Raw genomic sequence first — 19,470 nt, 5'->3', positions numbered from 1 at the left:
TTTCCCTACTGGCCAAACGAGTAGGTTAGTCTTTTTTTTTTTTTAATTTATTTAATTTATTTTATTTTTGGCTGTGTTGGGTCTTCATTGCTGCATGTGGGCTTTCTCTAGTTGTGGCAAGTGGGGGCTACTCTTCGTTGTGGTGCGTGGGCTTCTCATTTTCGTGGCTTTTCTTGTTGCGGAGCACAGGCTCTAGGTGTGTGGGCTTCAGTAGTTGTGGCACGTGGGCTCAGTAGTTGTGGCGCACGGGCTTAGTTGCTCCGCGGCATGTGGAATCTTCCCGGACCAGGGCTCGAACCCGTGTCCTCTGCATTGGCAGGTGGATTCTTAACCACTGCGCCACCAGGGAAGCCCGAGTAGGTTAGTCTTGATGAGTGGTTTCCAAACTTTACAACTTAATATATAAAACAGATAAAAATGGAGCCCCTCAGATTGAAGGGATGGGGGAGTGTTCCCGGTGAATTTGAGGTCCTTGATGTCTCGTCTCAGAAAGAATTTAGTGAGAGACAAAGTGATAGGTAAGAAGTGGACTTATTTAGAGAGAAAGACACTCCACAGACAGAGTGCGGGCCATCTCAGAAGGCGAGAGGCGAGATAGGGAGCTCCTCATCACTCGAGGCTATGAGGCAAGGGCTGGCTTGACAGCTGAGAGTTTTATTTATTTTATGAAACAAATACCTCTTGTGTACCTGCTACATGCATAGCACTCACGTGCACCCCACACGTTGCCTAATGAGGTGGAAAGACATATACACAAGTGATTCGGGAGGGGATGGCCTGCTTTACCAGCTTAGGTTACAAATAAGTCACATTGTCTTTTATCATTCAAAGTCATTGCTTAAGCAAGTTAGAGGAGTGGTCAGCTTTGCCTTCCTACTCTTAAGTTTCCCTGGAAGCGTAAAGTGCAGTTTTGCTTTTAAATATTATACAAAGAGGTAAGATCAGTCTACTCACAGTCACAGATTTTACTCCCATCACTCCGAATTGTATCCCTATTGAAAAGGAGTCCTTCTTTGGTAAAGGACGTCCCAAGGCTTCCTGAGGCTGTAACACCCTGGTTTTTACTTGGACGCTTGCTCATTTCAGACCAAGGCCATTGAGTTGGGAGGGGCTTCCAGCCTCAGCTATGCCCTGGACCAGCACCGGCCTTCCCCATGACTCTCTAGTCTTGGTATCGGGCACTGGTCAACAATCTAGATTCATTTACCCTCAGGATGAACACCCCTCTCTCACAATCCCCACCACCCTGGGGTTCTTTGTTTTCTTTCCAGCCAGTGAACCTCAGTCAGAGACAACCATAACCCTTCAGAATATTTCTAATAACATTGGACCTCAAAAGGGTCTCCCTCCCTTTCCTCCAGGTAACTCCCCAAGCCCCATGCAGATTTGCCTGTTCCTCCCAAGCAGCCTCTGAAATCTAAGTACACAAGAGCATGTGGAGGAAGAGTGTTGGTCAAGACACAAAAAAGAGGGACTTCCCTGGAGGTCCTGTGGTTAGGACTCCGTGCTTCCACCACAGGGGGCACGGGTTCGATCCCTGGCTGGGGAACTAAGATTTCGCATGCCACATGGCGTGGCCAAAATTAAAAACCCCCAAAAACAAGACACAGAAAAGAGCCTCGTCCCCTGAGACCTCTGACCTTATAGCTACAGAACTAAGAGGCACTGGTCAAGCCATGCATCCTTCAAGGGGATCTACTGGGGGGGCCTTGCTGAGCCCATCTGCTCAGAGAAGCAACTGGCAAAATATAACTGGCAGTTTAGTAATGATTCACCTGGCTGAGTACCCAGTCACGACTACGAGGGAGTGGTCCAAGGTGTGAATGTTGGGTGGGAGTGGTAGGATTGTCCAGAGGAGAAGATCAAGTGGCCTTCCTATTGCTCTCAGGACAAAATCGAAGTCCCTTCCCCATGGCTTGAGTTCCTGCGTGATCTGCTTCCCGCCCGCCTCTCTGGCCCCCTCGCTCTCCTCTCCTTTCCTTCGCTCTGCTCCAGGCTTGCAGGGAGGGGCACTTTCTAACACTGCAACCACGTTTGCCTCCAGGCCTTCAGATTTGCTGCTCCCTCTTCCCTCCTTGAACTCCAACAGTGTGGAAAGAGATGCTTTAAATCTGGACAGGAGAGCAGAACTGCTGAAGGCTCACGTGGACTTCCTGCCTGAGCGTAGGGCTACATGTCTGAGACCTTCTCGAACAGAGCCGAGTGCCATTTGGAACACTGCCAACGCCAAGGCTCACAAAGCCCCTTTCAAGCCTGTCACTCACTGCTGCTCAAAGCCTCGCTGTCCCTCTTCATCCCACTGTCAGCCTTTTGCTGAAGAAACTTCCTCTAGTTTATCCTCCTACAACTTCAGGTGGAATGTTAAAACATTAGAGCTTCCTGTTGGGTGAGTGTCAAACATCCAACCAAAGTTACCCCTGAACATCTAGATACTTTGAAAAGTACTGTGACTGAAATAGCTGGGTGGTTTGGAAGGTGGTGAATTCCTCATCTTCAGAGATACTCAAGGAATATAGTAGGTTGAAGTTAATGGGGTTGGGTGTAAAGGAATTTAAACATCAGATCAAGAGATGGATGACTTTTAAGAGCCCTTCTATCTCTGAGTTGCTGTGAATTTCCAGAAGATTAGGCAGAGTGCATGGATTTTTATGGTGTGGTGTATCTTGTCCTGTTTTAGAATCTCAGAGAAACCGGAAAGATATAGAAGAAACCACCCACTAGATTAGGGCATTTACTGCAGCCAGAGGGGTTATTTTCTCAGATCTGACTTTGTATCTCTTGATTGGAGGCTTGTTGGGATATGTTAGTTCCAGGAAAGACCCTTAAGGAAGGTCTTACATTATGAAAGTAGAGAGAAGGGCTTGGAGTGCTGGTTTGCAAATGGTAAATAAAAGAGAAGGCTTTTGTATGGTTTACAGAAAGGATATTATTGAATGCAGGCATGAGATGCTACTCTGAGGGACACAGAGCTGAGAACCAGTCAAAGGGACTGAAACAGAGATTGACCATGAGCCAGCTAAAGAGAGGGGACCTCCCTGACCCTCCTCCTCCTCCTTCTCCAGTTGCTCAGTGCAGATTCCTTGAGGCATCTCTGTACATATTGTTCTCCTTGCCTGGCTTGCCCAGTCTGAACCCTGCTTGTATTCACTGTTTACCACAACCTTGGGCAAGTGGCCTGTCTCAGTCAGTTCAGGCTGCTAGAACAATAATACCATAGACTGGATGTTTTAAACAATAAACATTTATTTCTCACAGTTTCGAAAGCTGGAAAGTCCAAGAACAAGGCACTGGAAGACCTGTTGTCCATGAGGGCTTGCTTTTTGACTTGTAGACAGCTGCCTTCTCACTGGGTCTTCATGTGGCTGAGAGGGAGAGAGAAAGAGAGAGAACTCCGGTCCCTTCATCCTCATATAAGGGCAAAAATCCCATCACTCGGGCTCCATATTCATGACCTTGTCCAAACCTGATTACCTCCCAAAGACACCACTTCCAAATACTATCACATTGGGGAAAGAGCTTCAACATATGGATTTGGACATTCAATCCATAGCATGGCCTAACCACTTCCGGTCAGTTTCTCCTCTTGAAACTGAGACTAATCTCCTCTAAAGGTTGTTGTAGTCATTCAGTGAATTATCACATGTGAAGGAATCTGACACCTAGTAGGTGTTCAATACACATTCATCTTCTTACTCATCTCTTCTCTACTTCCTGGATCTCAGTCCTTTTTTTAAGGCCAAACTAGAGTGTCACCTCTTCCGGACGCCTTCCTTGACTCTTCTTGGCCCATTTAAGTCATTCTTCCCTGCATTTTCCAAAAGCACTTGGTACCTACCCATGATAGCACTGCTTGTACTGTACTTACAACAATGCAGGCATCTGCATTTCCAACCATACTGTGAGTGCCTCTAAGGCTAAGGACCCTGTTGGATTTATCTTTGTACACCAGGGCCTAGCACAGTGCTTGGGCCACAAACAGGCTTCATATCATTTTGTTGACTCGTCCCCTAAGGGACTGGTTGTAGAGAAAGAACCAACCAATAAAAGATGTTCAGACATGATAAAGAGAAAGAAAAACAAGGATGCATTCAAAAAGGGAGTGATTTTCAGAAATGGATGGAGACCAAGACTGGGTGACAGCCAAAAGTGATACATCATTTCACAGAGTACAAATGGTTTATCAGGTACTAGCATGAATAATTTCTTCTTTCTCCCCAGCTCCAAGGTGAGTATTAGGATAAGGCTTAGCAACTGACATATGAGATTGTTCTCTTCTCTGATTATGCTCTGCTCTGATGATGGCCTTAACTCTTTTCTGTCTGATACGGTACATTTTTGAATAGAGGCAGAGAACTTCCAGTGAATTCATGGGGACCTTTCTCTGTGTATGTTCTATCTGTCCATGTGTTAAACAGTCATTGAGCTCTGCTATGTGCCAGGCACCATGCTAGATACTGAAGGTACAGACATAAACTAGGCATGGTTATTGCCTTCAAAATCTCAGCATCTAACAAAGGAGAATGATAGTTTTCAAGTAACTGTTATGTTCCATGTAATAAATGGTATAATAGAAATAAAGACAAAGGGCCAGTGGAATCCAAAGGAATGAGTGATTTGTTTCCTCCTTATAAAACTGGAGAACCCATCACATAAAAGAAGATAGTTGAACTTGCCTAGAAGAAAGGTGTGGGTGTTGACAAGTAGAGATGGGAGAAGTCACCTTCAGTGGAGGGCCTGGAGTGAGGTAAGGTTCATGGACAAAAGTGTGATGAATTTGGGAGGAGCTGTGCCCTGGGCTGGAGTACAGAGTTTGGGAGGTCAAGTGCTAGACTGGTGGGCTGAGCCTATAGTGTGGAGGGCACAAAGGGACATTCATAGAATGTCAATCCTATTTTTTCATTTAATTAACATGTGAAGGATACGGCACTTTAATGTTTACAAACAGAATGTTGTATCTTTTATCTCATTTGGTCTTCATGACAGCCCTCTAAGAGAGGCACAACTTATCCTCCATTTTACAAATGAACAAACTGAGGTGCAGAAAGGTTAAGGATTTGCTCAAGATTACATAATTAGCAGGTGGCTGAGCTGATACTCAAATCCAGGACTTTGGATCCAAAAATCTACGCTTTTAAAAAGTGAAGCGTAGTGGGAAGCAGCCACATAACACAAGGAGATCAGCTCGGTGATTTGTGACCACCTAGAGGAGTGGGATAGGGAGGGTGGGAGGAGGATGCAAGAAGGAGGAGATATGGGGATATATGTATATGTATAGCTGATTCACTTTGTTATAAAGCAGAAACTAACACACCATTGTAAAGCAATTATACTCCAATAAAAAAAATACAAAATAAAAAAATAAAATGGCATAGAACAAGTCAGGAAGAGAGGTCTCACCAGAAATCAACCCTGATATCACCTTGATCTTGGACTTCAAGTCTCCAGAAGCATAAGAAAATAAATTTCTGTTATATTTAAAAAAAAAAAAGTGAAGTGTTTTGTTGAAGCATGACATGTACACATAAAATACACACACAAATTATGAATATATGACTGAAAAATTTTCACAGGTGGGCAGAGTAAATAATAATCTCTATTACGTTGGAGAGGTTGTATATCTTTCCAATATTGCATTTTCCCATCCATGAGCATGGAATATCCCTTCACTAATCTTATTTTGTAATTTCTAGTGTAGAGGTCTTGCTCATATTTCTTAGATTTATTCTTAGGTTTTTAAATTTTTTGATGCTATTATGATATCCTTTATTTACAATTTTAGTTAATACTTTGTTTTTGGTATAGAAAGTTGAAATTGATTTTTTTAAAAACATCTTTATTGAAGTATAATTGCTTTACAATGGTGTGTTAGTTTCTGCTTTATAACAAAGTGAATCAGTTATACATATACATATGTTCCCATATCTCCTCCCTCTTGTATCTCCCTCCCTCCCACCCTCCCTATCCCACCCCTCTAGGTGGTCACAAAGCACCGAGCTGATCTCCCTGTGCTATGTGGCTGCTTCCCACTAGCTATCTATTTTACATTTGGTAGTGTATATATGTCCATGACACTCTCACCCTGTCACATCTCACCCCTCCTCCTCCCCATATCCTCAAGTCCATTCTTTAGTAGGTCTGTGTCTTTATTCCCATCTTGCCACTAGGTTCTTCATGACCTTTTTTTTTTTTTCCCTTAGATTCCATATATATGTGTTAGCATACTGTATTTGTTTTTCTCTTTCTGACTTACTTCACTCTGTATGACAGACTCTAACTCCATCCACCTCATTACAAATACCTCCATTTCATTTCTTTTTATGGCTGAGTAATATTCCATTGTATATATGTGCCACATCTTCTTTATCCATTCATCCGATGATGGACACTTAGGTTGCTTCCATGTCCTGGCTATTGTAAATAGAGCTGCAATGAACATTTTGGTACATGACTCTTTTTGAATTATGGTTTTCTCAGGGTATATGCCCAGTAGTGGGATTGCTGGGTCGTATGGTAGTTCTATTTTTAGTTTTTTAAGGAACCTCCATACTGTTCTCCATAGTGGCTGTATCAATTTACATTCCCACCAACAGTGCAAGAGTGTTCCCTTTTCTCCACACCCTCTCCAGCATTTATTGTTTCTAGATTTTTTGATGATGGCCATTCTGACTGGTGTGAGATGATATCTCATTGTAGTTTCGATTTGCATTTCTCTAATGATTAAGGATGTTGGGCATTCTTTCATATGTCTGTTGGCCATCTGTATATCTTCTTTGGAGAAATGTCTATTTAGGTCTTCTGCCCATTTTTGGATTGGGTTGTTTGTTTTTTTGTTATTGAGCTGCATGAGCTGCTTGTAAATCTTGGAGATTAATCCTTTGTCAGTTGCTTCATTTGCAAATATTTTCTCCCATTCTGATGGTTGTCTTTTGGTCTTGTTTATGGTTTCCTTTGCTGTGCAAAAGCTTTTAAGTTTCATTAGGTCCCATTTGTTTATTTGTGTTTTTATTTCCATTTCTCTAGGAGTTGGTTCAAAAAGGATCTTGCTGTGATTTATGTCATAGAGTGTTCTGCCTATGTTTTCCTCTAAGAGTTTGATAGTGTCTGGCTTTACACTTAGGTCTTTAATCCATTTTGAGTTTATTTTTGTGTATGGTGTCAGGGAGTGTTCTAATTTCATACTTTTACATGTAGCTGTCCAATTTTCCCAGCACCACTTATTGAAGGGGCTGTCTTTTCTCCACTGTGTATTCTTTCCTCCTTTATCAAAGATAAGGTGACCATATGTGCGTGGGTTTATCTCTGGGCTTTCTATGCTGTTCCGTTGATCTATATTTCTGTTTTTGTGCCAGTACCAAACTGTCTTGATTACTGTAGCTTTGTAATATAGTCTGAAGTCAGGGAGCCTGATTCCTCCAGCTCCATTTTTCATTCTCAAGATTGCTTTGGCTATTCGGGGTCTTTTGTGTCTCCATACACATTGTGAAATTTTTTGTTCTAGTTCTGTGAAAAATGCCAGTGGTAGTTTGATAGGGATTACATTGAATCTGTAGATTGCTTTGGGTAGTAGAGTCATTTTCACAATGTTGATTCTTCCAATCCAAGAACACGGTATATCTCTCCATCTATTTGTATCATCTTTAATTTCTTTCATCAGTGTCCTATAATTTTCTGCATACAGGTCTTTTGTCTCCTTAGGTAGGTTTATTCCTAGATATTTTATTCTTTTTGTTGCAATGGTAAACGGGAGTGTTTCCTTAATTTCACTTTCAGATTTTTCATCATTAGTATATAGGAATGCAAGAGATTTCTGTGCATTAATTTTGTATCCTGCTACTTTACCAAATTCATTGATTAGCTCTAGTAGTTTTCTGGTGGCAGTTTTAGGATTCTCTATGTATAGTATCATGTCATCTGCAAACAGTGACAGCTTTACTTCTTCTTTTCCGATTTGGATTCCTTTTATTTCTTTTTCTTCTCTGATCACTGTGGCTAACACTTCCAAAACTATGTTGAATAATAGTGGTGAGAGTGGGCAACCTTGTCTTGTTCCTGATCTTAGTGGAAATGGTTTCAGTTTTTCACCATTGAGGACAATGTTGGCTGTGGGTTTGTCATATATGGCCTTTATTATGTTGAGGAAAGTTCCCTCTATGCCTACTTTCTGCAGGGCTTTTATCATAAATGGGTGTTGAATTTTGTCGAAAGCTTTCTCTGCATCTATTGAGATGATCATATGGTTTTTCTCCTTCAATTTGTTAATATGATGTATCACGTTGATTGATTTGCGTATATTGAAGAATCCTTGCATTCCTGGAATAAACCCCACTTGATCATGGTGTATAATCCTTTTAATGTGCTGTTGGATTCTGTTTGCTACTATTTTGTTGAGGATTTTTGCATCTATGTTCATCAGTGATATTGGCCTGTAGTTTTCTTTCTTTGTGACATCTTTGTCTGGTTTTGGTATCAGGGTGATGGTGGCCTCGTAGAATGAGTTGGGGAGTGTTCCTCCCTCTGCAATATTTTGGAAGAGTTTGAGAAGGATAGGTGTTAGCTCTTCTCTAAATGTTTGATAGAATTCGCCTGTGAAGCCATCTGGTCCTGGGCTTTTGTTTGTTGGAAGAGTTTTAATCACAGTTTCAATTTCAGTGCTTGTGATTGGTCTGTTCATATTTTCTATTTCTTCCTGGTTCAGTCTCGGTAGGTTGTGCATTTCTAAGAATCTGTCCATTTCTTCCAGATTGTCCATTTTATTGGCATAGAGTTGCTTGTAGTAATCTCTCATGATCGTTTGTATTTCTGCAGTGTCAGTGGTTACTTCTCCTTTTTCATTTCTAATTCTATTGATTTGAGTCTTCTCCCTTTTTCTCTTGATGAGTCTGGCTAATGGTTTATCAATTTTGTTTATCTTCTCAAAGAACCAGCTTTTAGTTTCATTGATTTTTGCTATTGTTTCCTTCATTTCTTTTTCATTTATTTCTGACCTGATCTTTATGATTTCTTTCCTTCTGCTAGCTTTGGGGTTTTTTTGCTCTTCTTTCTCTAATTGCTTTAGGTGCAAGGTTAGGTTGTTTATTCGAGATGTTTCCTGTTTCTTGAGGTAGGCTTGTATTGCTATAAACTTCCCTCTTAGAACTGCTTTTGCTGCATCCCATAGGTTTTGGGTCTTCCTGTCTCCATTGTCATTTGTTTCTAGGTATTTTTTGATTTCCCCTTTGATTTCTTCAGTGATCACTTCGTTATTAAGTAGTGTATTGTGTAGCCTCCATGTGTTTGTATTTTTTACAGATCTTTTCCTGTAATTGATATCTAGTCTCATAGCGTTGTGGTCGGAAAAGATACTTGATACGATTTCAGTTTTCTTAAATTTACCAAGGCTTGATTTGTGACCCAAGATATGATCTATCCTGGAGAATGTTCCATGAGCACTTGAGGAAAATGTGTATTCTGTTGTTTTTGGGTGGAATGTCCTATAAATATCAATTAAGTCCATCTTGTTTAATGTATCATTTAAAGCTTGTGTTTCCTTATTTATTTTCATTTTGGATGATCTGTCCATTGGTGAAAGTGGGGTGTTAAAGTCCCCTACTATGATTGTGTTGCTGTCGATTTCCCCTTTTATGGCTGTTAGTATTTGCCTTATGTACTGAGGTGCTCCTATGTTGGGTGCATAAATATTTACAATTGTTATACCTTCCTCTTGGATCAATCCCTTGATCATTATATAGTGTCCTTCTTTGTCTCTTGTAATAGTCTTTATTTTAAAGTCTATTTTGTCTGATATGAGAATTGCTACTCCAGCTTTCTTTTGATTTCCATTTGCATGGAATATGTTTTTCCATCCCCTCACTTTCAGTCTGTATGTGTCTCTAGGTCTGAAGTGGGTCTCTTGTAGACAGCATATATATGGGTCTTGTTTTTGTATCCATTCATCCAGTCTGTGTCTTTTGGTGGGAGCATTTAATCCATTTACATTTAAGGTAATTATCGATATGTATGTTCCTATTCCCATTTTCTTAAATATTTTGTGTTTGTTATTGTAGGTGTTTTCCTTGTCTTGTGTTTCTTGCCTAGAGAAGTTCCTTTAGCATTTGTTGTAAAGCTGGTTTGGTGGTGCTGAACTCTCTCAGCTTTTGCTTGTCTGTAAAGGTTTTAATTTCTCCATCAAATCTGAATGAGATCCTTGCTGGGTAGAGTAACCTTGGTTGTAGGTTTTTCTCCTTCATGACTTTAAGTATATCCTGCCACTCCCTTCTGGCTTGCAGAGTTTCTGCTGAAAGATCAGCTGTTAACCTTATGGGGATTCTCTTGTGTGTTATTTGTTGTTTTTCCCTTGCTGCTTTTAATATGTTTTCTTTATATTTAATTTTTGATAGTTTGATTAATATGTGTCTTGGCATGTTTCTCCTTGGATTTATCCTGTATGGGACTCTCTGTGCCTCCAGGACTTGATTAACTATTTCCTTTCCCATATTAGGGAAGTTTTCAACTATAATCTCTTCAAATATTTTCTCAGTCCCTTTCTTTTTCTCTTCTTCTTCTGGGACCCCTATAATTCGAATGTTGGTGCGTTTAATGTTGTCCCAGAGGTCTCTGAGACTGTCCTCAGTTCTTTTCATTCTTTTTTCTTTATTCTGCTCTGCAGTAGTTATTTCCACTATTTTATCTTCCAGGTCACTTATCCGTTCTTCTGCCTCAGTTATTCTGCTATTGATCCCGTCTAGAGTATTTTTAATTTCATTTATTGTGTTTTTCATCGTTGCTTGTTTCCTCTTTAGTTCTTCTACATCCTTGTTAAATGTTTCTTGCATTTTGTCTATTCTATTTCCAAGATTTTGGATCATCTTTACTATCATTATTCTGAATTCTTTTTCAGGTAGACTGCCTATTTCCTCTTCATTTGTTAGGTCTGGTGTGTTTTGACCCTGCTCCTTCACCTGCTGTGTGGTTTTTTGTCTTCTCATTTTGCTTATCTTACTGTGTTTGGGGTCTCCTTTTCACAGGCTGCAGGTTCGTAGTTCCCGTTGTTTTTGGTATCTGTCCCCAGTGGCTAAGGTTGATTCAGTGGGTTGTGTAGGCTTCCTGGTGGAGGGGACTAGTGCCTGTGTTCTGGTGGATGAGGTTGGATCTTGTCTTTCTGGTGGGCACGTCCACGTCTGGTGGTGTGTTTTGGGGTGTCTGTGGCCTTATTATGATTTTAGGCAGCCTCTCTGCTAATGGATGGGGCTGTGTTCCTGTCTTGCTAGTTGTTTGGCATAGGGTGTCCAGCACTGTAGCTTGCTGGTCGTTGAGTGAAGCTGGGTCTTGGTGTTGAGGTGGAGATCTCTGAGAGATTTTCGCCGTTTGGTATTACGTGGAGCTGGGAGGTCTCTTGTGGACCAGTGTCCTGAAGTTGGCTCTCCCACCTCAGAGGCACAGCCCTGATGCCTGGCTGGAGCACCAAGAGCCTTTCATCCACACGGCTCTGAATAAAAGGGAGAAAAAAATAGAAAGAAAGAAAGAAAGAGGATAAAATAAAATAAAGCTATTATAATAAAAAATAAGGAAAAAATTATTAAGAATAAATGTATTCAGAAATTTTTTTTTAATTTTTAAAAATAGATTTATTAATTTTTTGTAATAAAAAATAAGAAAAAAAATTATTAAGAAAAAAATTTTTAATTTTTTAAAATAAAAAATATGAAAAAACTTATTAAAAAAATTTTTAATTCTAAAAATAGAAAATAAGGAAAAATTATTAAGAAAACATTTATTAGGAAAAAAAATTTTTTTAAGTAAAAAAAAAAAAAAAACAAAAACGGACAGACCTAACCCTAGGACTAATGGTGAAAGCAAAGCTATACAGACAAAATCTCACCCAGAAGCATACACACATACACTCACAAAAAAAGGAAAAGGGGAAAAATTAATATATCCTGCTCCCAAAGTCCACCTCTTGAATTTGGGATGATTCGTTGTCTATTCAGGTATTCAACAGATGCAGGCATATCAAGTTGTTTGTGGAGATTTAATCCGCTGCTCCTGAGGCTGCTGGGAGAGATTTCCGTTTCTCTTCTTTGTTCATACAGCTCCCGGGGTTCAGCTTTGGATTTGGACCCGCCTCTGCATGTAGGTCGCCTGAGGGCGTCCGTTCCCCGCCTAGACAGGACTGGGTTAAAGGAGCCGCTGATTCGGGGGCTCTGGCTCACTCAGGCCGGGGGAGGGAGGGGTACAGAGGAGGCGGGGCGAGCCTGCGGCGGCCGAGGCCTGCGTGACGCTGCACCAGCCTGAGGCGCGCTGTGAGTTCTCGCGGGGAAGTTGTCCCTGCATCACGGGAGCCTGGCGGTGGCAGGCTGCACCGGCTCCCGGGAGGGGCGGTGTGGAGAGTGACCTGTGCTCGCACACAGGCTTTTTGGTGGCGGCAGCAGCAGCCCCAGCGTCTCCTGCCCGTCTCTGGGGTCCGCGCTGTTAGCCGCGGCTCGCGCCCGTCTCTGGAGCTCATTTAGGCAGCGCTCTGAATCCCCTCTTCTTGCGCTCCGCGAAACAAAGAAGCAAGAAAAAGTCTCTTGCCTCTTTGGCCGCTGCAGACTTTTTCCCGGACTCCCTCCCGGCTAGCACGGAAGCCCGAGCCTCAGCTCCCAGCCCTGCCCGCCCCGGCGGCTGAGCAGACAAGCCTCTCGGGCTGGTGAGTGCTGCTCGGCGCCGATCCTCCGTGCGGGAATCTCTCCGCTTTGCCCTCCGCACCCCTGTGGCTGCGCTGTCCTCCGTGGCTCCGAAGCTTCCCCCCTCTGCAACCCGCAGTCTCTGCCCGCGAAGGTCCTTCCTAGTGCGTGGAAATCTTTCCTCCTTCACAGCTCCCTCCCACTGGTGCAGGTGCCGTCCCTATTCTTTTGTCTCTGTTATTTCTTTTTTCTTTTGCCCTACCCAAATACGTGGGGATTTTCTTGCCTTTTGGGAGGTCTGACATCTTCTGCCAGCGTTCAGTGGGTGTTCTGTAGGAGCAGTTCCACGTGTAGATGTATTTCTACTGTATCTGTGGGAAGGAAGGTGATCTCCGCGTCTTACTCTTCCGCCATCTTGCCCCCCAACCCGGTACAATTGATTTTTGTATACTGACCTTGTTTCTAGATGATCTACTAAATTCACTTATCAATTCAACTAATCAAACTTTATTGAACTGTTAAGGGAGGGCCTCAAGTACAGTGTTGAATAGAGGGGCTGATAGCAAACATCTTTGTATCATTTTTTTTTTTTAATCCTAGGGGCAGTCTTTTAATATTTACCATAGATAAGATATTAACTCTAGGGTTTAGGTAGATATTCTTTATCATATTAAGGAAGTTCGCTGCTCTTCTAGTGTGTAAAGATGGCTTCAGAATGGAGACTAGTTTGCAGGAAGGGAAAGAATGGAAGCAGAAAGACCAGTTAGAGTAGAGTAGGAGCAGAGTGGATGCAAGGAGGGATTGCAGGGGAGAGATGTCCCGGGTTCTCTACTTCCTCAATGGTTCTTACTTGGAAACTGCTCATCTCATAAAAGTTTCAAAAGAGAAAAGAACACTAAAAGGTGCCAGGGTTCTCTTTCTCTGGGTATCCCAAATGGTGCTGTTTATTATTACATGTTTTGTGATAAAGATGTGGTCAAATTCATTTAGAAAAATCTGAGTACTGCACCTCCCTCTTGGAGAGTCATAATGAATGTCAGCATATTAAAGGCTCTAAGAATCCTACAGCAAATTATTTAATTTAATAATTAAATTATTAACAACACCAAAAAATGAGGTTCAGAAGGAATCGTATAGATCCTCTCTACCCATTATGGAGTTGAATGATTCTCACTTATAACAAAATTTTATATGTCAGTATATTGGTGTTCCTGAGGTTATAACTATATCCTTCTCTTTCCCCGTTATGTTCAAAACCCATGGAGAAACAGACTTATGCATCAAATTGGGATCAACATATCACCTTTATTGCTGGCAAAGGTAGACTGGAGGAAGCTGTATGGATCGGAGTCCGGATTGGTTTTCATATACTTCACTGTAAATCAGATGGGCTTGCTCACACAGCTGCAGGGAGAAGGAAACCTGCCTCAGTGACTTACTTCCACTTGGCAGTTGGAGCAGAAAGTAGAATACAAATGTTCTGTGGGAAGGTGGACCCAAAGAAGGGAAGACCACATGGGAATAGGAGTCTTGGACCTTAACCCTACCCGAGAGTCATGTTAACCAATGGATGCCATATCCATTGGATGTCTTTTCATTCTGCCAAAAGATAATCAGGGAATACATGGGGAAAGGAAGTTTTGGAGAGTAAACAAAAACAGAAAGCCTATAAAGAGTGGAAGTTTGAAGACCCATTTATGCTGGGACATAGGGAGAGAGCGCTGCTTGTTCCAAATAAGTCTATTTTTGGCTTAGAGGTTGATCCTTTTATCTTTAGGAGAACAGAGACCAGGGCTCTGATTAGCCTGGAGGATGAAATAAGAAAAATGAACATTTTCTTAGGGACCCAGGAGAGAGAAAGTTTGGGGCTGGGGGATCCAGCAGCCCTAACTATCCTGAGTCAATGACATGACCTGCCGATATTTGTTTCTCTATTTTCCTTGCTCTCCAGCCAACCTGGTCATGTGCTGATCTTAGCTCTAGAGGAGGAGAAGCAGGAGAGGATGGAGGCCAGGGGCCACAGGTTGAAGATTCTCCTCCAACCCTTGGAAGATGGCATCAGTAGTGGGCACTGTTGGTGTGCTGCAGGATGGGTGAGATGCATGTGAGGCAAAAGTCTTCATTTTCCTGGAACAGTCCTACAGCAGCACCCTCCTACCACGTTGCCCTTGAATTTTTGGATGGATCTCTGAATGGCTGTCAGAGGCTGGCTTCACCTGGGCTGGCTCTATATGATGTGACTCCACCCTTGTTTCTGAAAAACCACAGGAAGTGGAATTCATTAGCATCCTTGGAGGTGCATTTCCTAGACTCTTGCAGGTGAAATATCAAGGTTTTCAGTGATAGTCTTTGAGTTGGTGATATTTGAATCTCATTATCATGACTGACGGGGCTGGAATGTACAAAAGAGGACCTACCAGAGAAACATCCATTTACCTCAGTGAGGTGGGAGAGTCCATATTACAGTAGGCAAGAATGAAGTGGTTCCCACAAGATTGGGGGTCAGTACTCCATCTACTCAGGTCATTGCCTGGGATGCTTTGGACCCAATAGAGGACTGATCCTTCTCTCTTAAACTGAAGGACTCAGTTCCATCAAGACTGAGCTGATCCCATGCAGAATTAGAGAAGGCAGGCCAATTCTGTGGGCTAATTGCTGGGATGAGGGTTGAGTGGAAGAGGAGTTGAAGTTGGACAATAAAATTCATCCAGCCTACCCAAATATATTCACCAATAACTCTGAATTTCCTAAATTTTATTGTTCCTCTGGTTACAAAATTATCTTTGAACTTCCTTTAAAAACTATGAACCTTGTCTTTGAGAACACAGCTCATTGGCACTGATTACTTAGCCACAGGGGTTTGCAACCCTGCTGCACTTTAGAATCACCTGGGGAACTTAAAAAACTACTGCAGCGTGGCCCCAGTGCTGACGAATGAAATCAGACTCTCTGGGATGGGATCTGGCCATAGTGTGGGAGATAGTTTTAGAATGCTCCCTCACATGAATCTGATGTACAGCCAAAGTTGACCACCATTGCCCTAAATAAATAGGATATGATCAGGAGAGCAGTAATGGGAAGGTCACGGGGAGAGAGGAAAAAAGTTTCAGAGTCTTGACAAGGCAAGATGTCACATAGATTTATATTTTAACAATCTTCTGTCAAAGCCCACATTATGGCTGTTTCTATGTTTGCTGGTTTGCCTTTAATAAATATATGCTAGTCCTAGAAGTAAGATAAGTGCACTGATAGCATATACCCAAGAAGGTATTTCCTAGCAGGCAATGGGAAATTTACCCAAGGCTCTCTGGATAACCTCAAAATGGTGATAAAGCTTGATTTTGTATTGTTTTTTAAGATAGACTTGATTACCTGCAAATCCATTCTTCTGATAAAGGAATTTTATTAAATATAATAAATTTTTTAAAGTTTTAAAGAGTTCCCGTATAAAGAAATTCACAAATCAAAGTGGTTGGTTTTTTTAATATAAATTTATTTTATTTATCTATCTATCTATTTTGGCTGTGTTGGGTCTTCGTTTCTGTGCGAGGGCTTTCTCTAGTTGCGGCAAGTGGGGGCCCCTCTTCATCGCGGTGCGCGGGCCTCTCATTATCGCCACCTCTCTTGTTGCGGAGCACAGGCTCCAGACGCGCAGGCTCAGCAATTGTGGCTCACGGGCCTAGTCGCTCCGCGGCACGTGGGATCTTCCCAGACCAGGGCTCGAACCCGTGTACCCTGCATTGGCAGGCAGATTCTCAACCACTGCGCCACCAGGGAAGCCCAGGGGTTACTCTTTGTTGCAGTGTGCGGGCTTCTCATTACGGTGGGGTCTCTTGTTGCCGAGCATGGGCTCTAGGCGCGCAGGCTTCAGTAGTTGTGGCATGGGTTCTAGAGCGCAGGCTCAGTAGTTGTGGCGCACGGGCTTTGTTGCTCCGCGGCATGTGGGATCTTCCCGGACCGGGGCTCGAACCTGTGTCCCCTGCATTGGCAGGCGGATTCTTAACCACTGTGCCACCAGGGAAACCCCAAAGTGTTTTCTTTTTCCACACTGGATGTTATGAGTGGATCTGGAGGGTGAGGTGCAGAGGTGACCTGAGTCTTCTTATCTGGGAAGGAGAGCAGCAGGGGCCAGTACTGGTCACACCCATTGATGCAATTAACTTAGTGTTTGGCCTCTTGGCCTGAGCTGCTTCTCTTCTGCAATGAAGGTAGAAAAGGTGATTCCAGAAGGGGAATCTGGTGACACAAGTGGAAAACCACAAGGAGACCGTGGTTGTGAGCGATTTCCTGATCTCGGCTCCCCTGAGCCGTGGACATGACAGTAAAGTTGCTATTTGTAGAGCTTAGAGCAGTTCAGCGTGAGGGTTCAATGAGGTGACATACACAATATCCCAGTGGGAAAAGCAGTGTTAACTTTACCACCACTTCCTGCAGAAGAGGATCCTGGAGCTTCGAGAAGTCCTGTGGCCAGCTGCAGTGACATAGTTAAAGTGTCATAGATGAGACCCAAACTCCAGTTGCCGGGCTCCTCTTTCTGTGTGCCAGGCTGGCCGCCTCCCTGGCAATGCGAGCCCTGGGCTCAACGTGGAGCAACGCCGCCTTGAACAGATGTGCGGAAGCAAGTTAAACACGCGCACTGTTTAATGCTCTCGCTGTTTGGATGCAGATATCGGAGTCATGGTAGCTTTCACCCTGAGGAGACCAAGGTGGTATGGGGGTTGCCGTGTGTCTCTTGACTTATCTTGGGGTGGCCCTGGGAGGAGATTCAGTAGACCCTAAACTGGAGAATTCCATCCTTTTTTTGAAGTGGGGCAGGAGGTTCCCATGCCGGAATCCTCGGCAAACTGGAGAGGGGGGCCGGTATGATGGCAACTGCCTTGAAGACTTACCAGGTAAGTCTTCCTGCTTTACTGGTTGATCCCAAAATATTGGCTGGAAACCCCGACAAACTCTTGTTTGTAAAAGTGGATAGTAATAGCATTCGCCTCGTGGTACGTGGTGGGGATCCTAGGAGCTTATGTATGTAACATGGTATTCCTGGTACCTGGTGAGTGTCAAAGCATGTTTAAAAAATTCAAAACTCACTCAGGGGAATATTGTAACATGTTTTCTTGTCATCAACATTGTAATAATTCATAGCATGTTTTACATTGTATAAGCATTGTTTCCTTTTTTAACGTCACCCTGTGGATTTGATAAGAAATATTGTGTCATGTGAGAATGAAACATGTTCATCTGATTTAAGTATCCAGCCCCAAATTCTGGAGCTAACAGGTGGATTCAAGCAGGGCCCTGAGCCGAGTCTTGTGTCTCCAATTTACCCTGGGCTGTGCAATCTGCCAGTGGCAAGGTCTTTCAGGGCTGGCGAGCTGTGCCCTCTCTACTGTGGATGTCACGGGGCTGAGGAGAAGAAATCAATTTTCATCAAGAAACCTTTTCACGCTGGGAGTCATGCTGGGAGTGCCCTTGATAACTGACTCAGGGTTTCAGGCAAACAACCTTGTGTGTTTGTGAAACAAACATCAATCCACCCCAGAGAGCAGAGCTGGCTGTAAATTCTTTGGGCATTACTGGAAGGTTTCTGGCTTCCTCTGTAGGGGGTCTGAGCTGTGTCTAGAGCAGACCTCCTGAGAACTGGTTCTTCTCCCAAATCAACTAAAAATCTCTGAAGGTGGTTCCAGACATTGGTATATTTTAAACTCCTTAGGTGGGTCTAATGGATATCAGGGTTAGGAGCTCTTGGTGTTGGAGGGGCAGGGGTGCCTGACTCTGAAAGGTGGCACATCTCTCCCTCCTCCTGTGCCCACAACAGTAGCCTGTGGCATGCCCTGATGCCTCAGTCACTGCCCTGTGGGAGGGCTCAGAATGCTGAGGCCATCCGTGATGAACTGTCAGCTTCCGAAAGGAGTGTTAAGTCTCCCTCTGGTAGCTACTGTCATTTATTGGTAGCAACTTCCTGTTTCCAGATGGAAGTTACTCAGTCTTCTCAAGTACTCTGCCGAGCCTGCTTTTTGGAAATTGGAAGCCTCCAATTTCCCAGGAACATCAGATTCTGCCTCTGTGAAATGATCACGGCAGGGAGCCCTTGGGGACCACAGTGGCAATTCAGGGTCTGGACGGGACTGGCCTTGGACTCTCTGCATGGTAACTCTCCTTTGAAAACAGGAAAGCAAAAACTATTATTGGAAATTTCCTTTAAGAAATTTCAGAAAAAAAGGGAATTTCCCTTGTGTATTTGAGATTCCTGGGAGACTTAGAAGGATGTTCTTATCACAGCTTTGCTTTGTCCTAGATGCTTTGCTTACTTACCTCATTATATTCTTACAACAATCCTGTAAAGTAGGTACCGTGTCATTTATCTCCATTGTACTCAGGGGGAAACTGGCTCAGAGAAGTGCTGTGACTTACCCAATCCAACCATGTCTGGGTGGTTCCAGAACCCATTCTTTCCATCATTCTACTGTACTTCAGGATCTCAAAGGACCCCCGGAGTCCCCTAGGCCAGTGCCCCCTGCTTTTGATGTTTGTCCTCTCTACAACATCTTTTACCAGTGGTCCTTAGGTCTCTGCTTGCACACCTCCAGGAACAGGGAACTCACTTTCACCCAGTGCAGTCCATTCCACTGTTCAGGCAGCACCAATGAGGAGGGCTCCTTAATTCCTCATCTGGATCAAGGCAGGACATGAAAAGAATAAATAAACAAATAAGGAAATAAATAAATAAGTGAATGGAGGGGACATATGTCTCCTAGTAGCTTCCTCTCATTAGTTCTAACCTTATCCCTTCAAATAATAACAAGAATAGCTAACATTTATTGAGCAACTAGTA

General features: G+C 43.1%; 1 protein-coding gene across 1 annotated transcript in view; it reads left to right on the top strand.

Moving 5' to 3' along the window:
* The first annotated feature begins 12,809 nt into the window (after positions 1–12,809).
* FER1L6 (fer-1 like family member 6) overlaps positions 12,810–19,470 on the top strand; it is a 124,991-nt gene continuing 118,330 nt past the window's right edge. The window contains exon 1 of the mRNA XM_082363035.1: positions 12,810–14,734. Within this exon, the coding sequence (XP_082219161.1) occupies positions 14,694–14,734 (41 nt within the window). The 5' untranslated portion in view covers positions 12,810–14,693. The remainder of the gene's footprint in view (positions 14,735–19,470) is intronic.

The sequence above is a fragment of the Balaenoptera borealis genome, assembly GCF_965194805.1.
Source record: "Balaenoptera borealis genome assembly, chromosome: 17".
Taxonomy (NCBI): Eukaryota; Metazoa; Chordata; class Mammalia; order Artiodactyla; family Balaenopteridae; genus Balaenoptera; species Balaenoptera borealis.
Note: the sequence above shows the minus strand (reverse complement) of the source record. Positions and strands in the feature narration are given on the sequence as shown.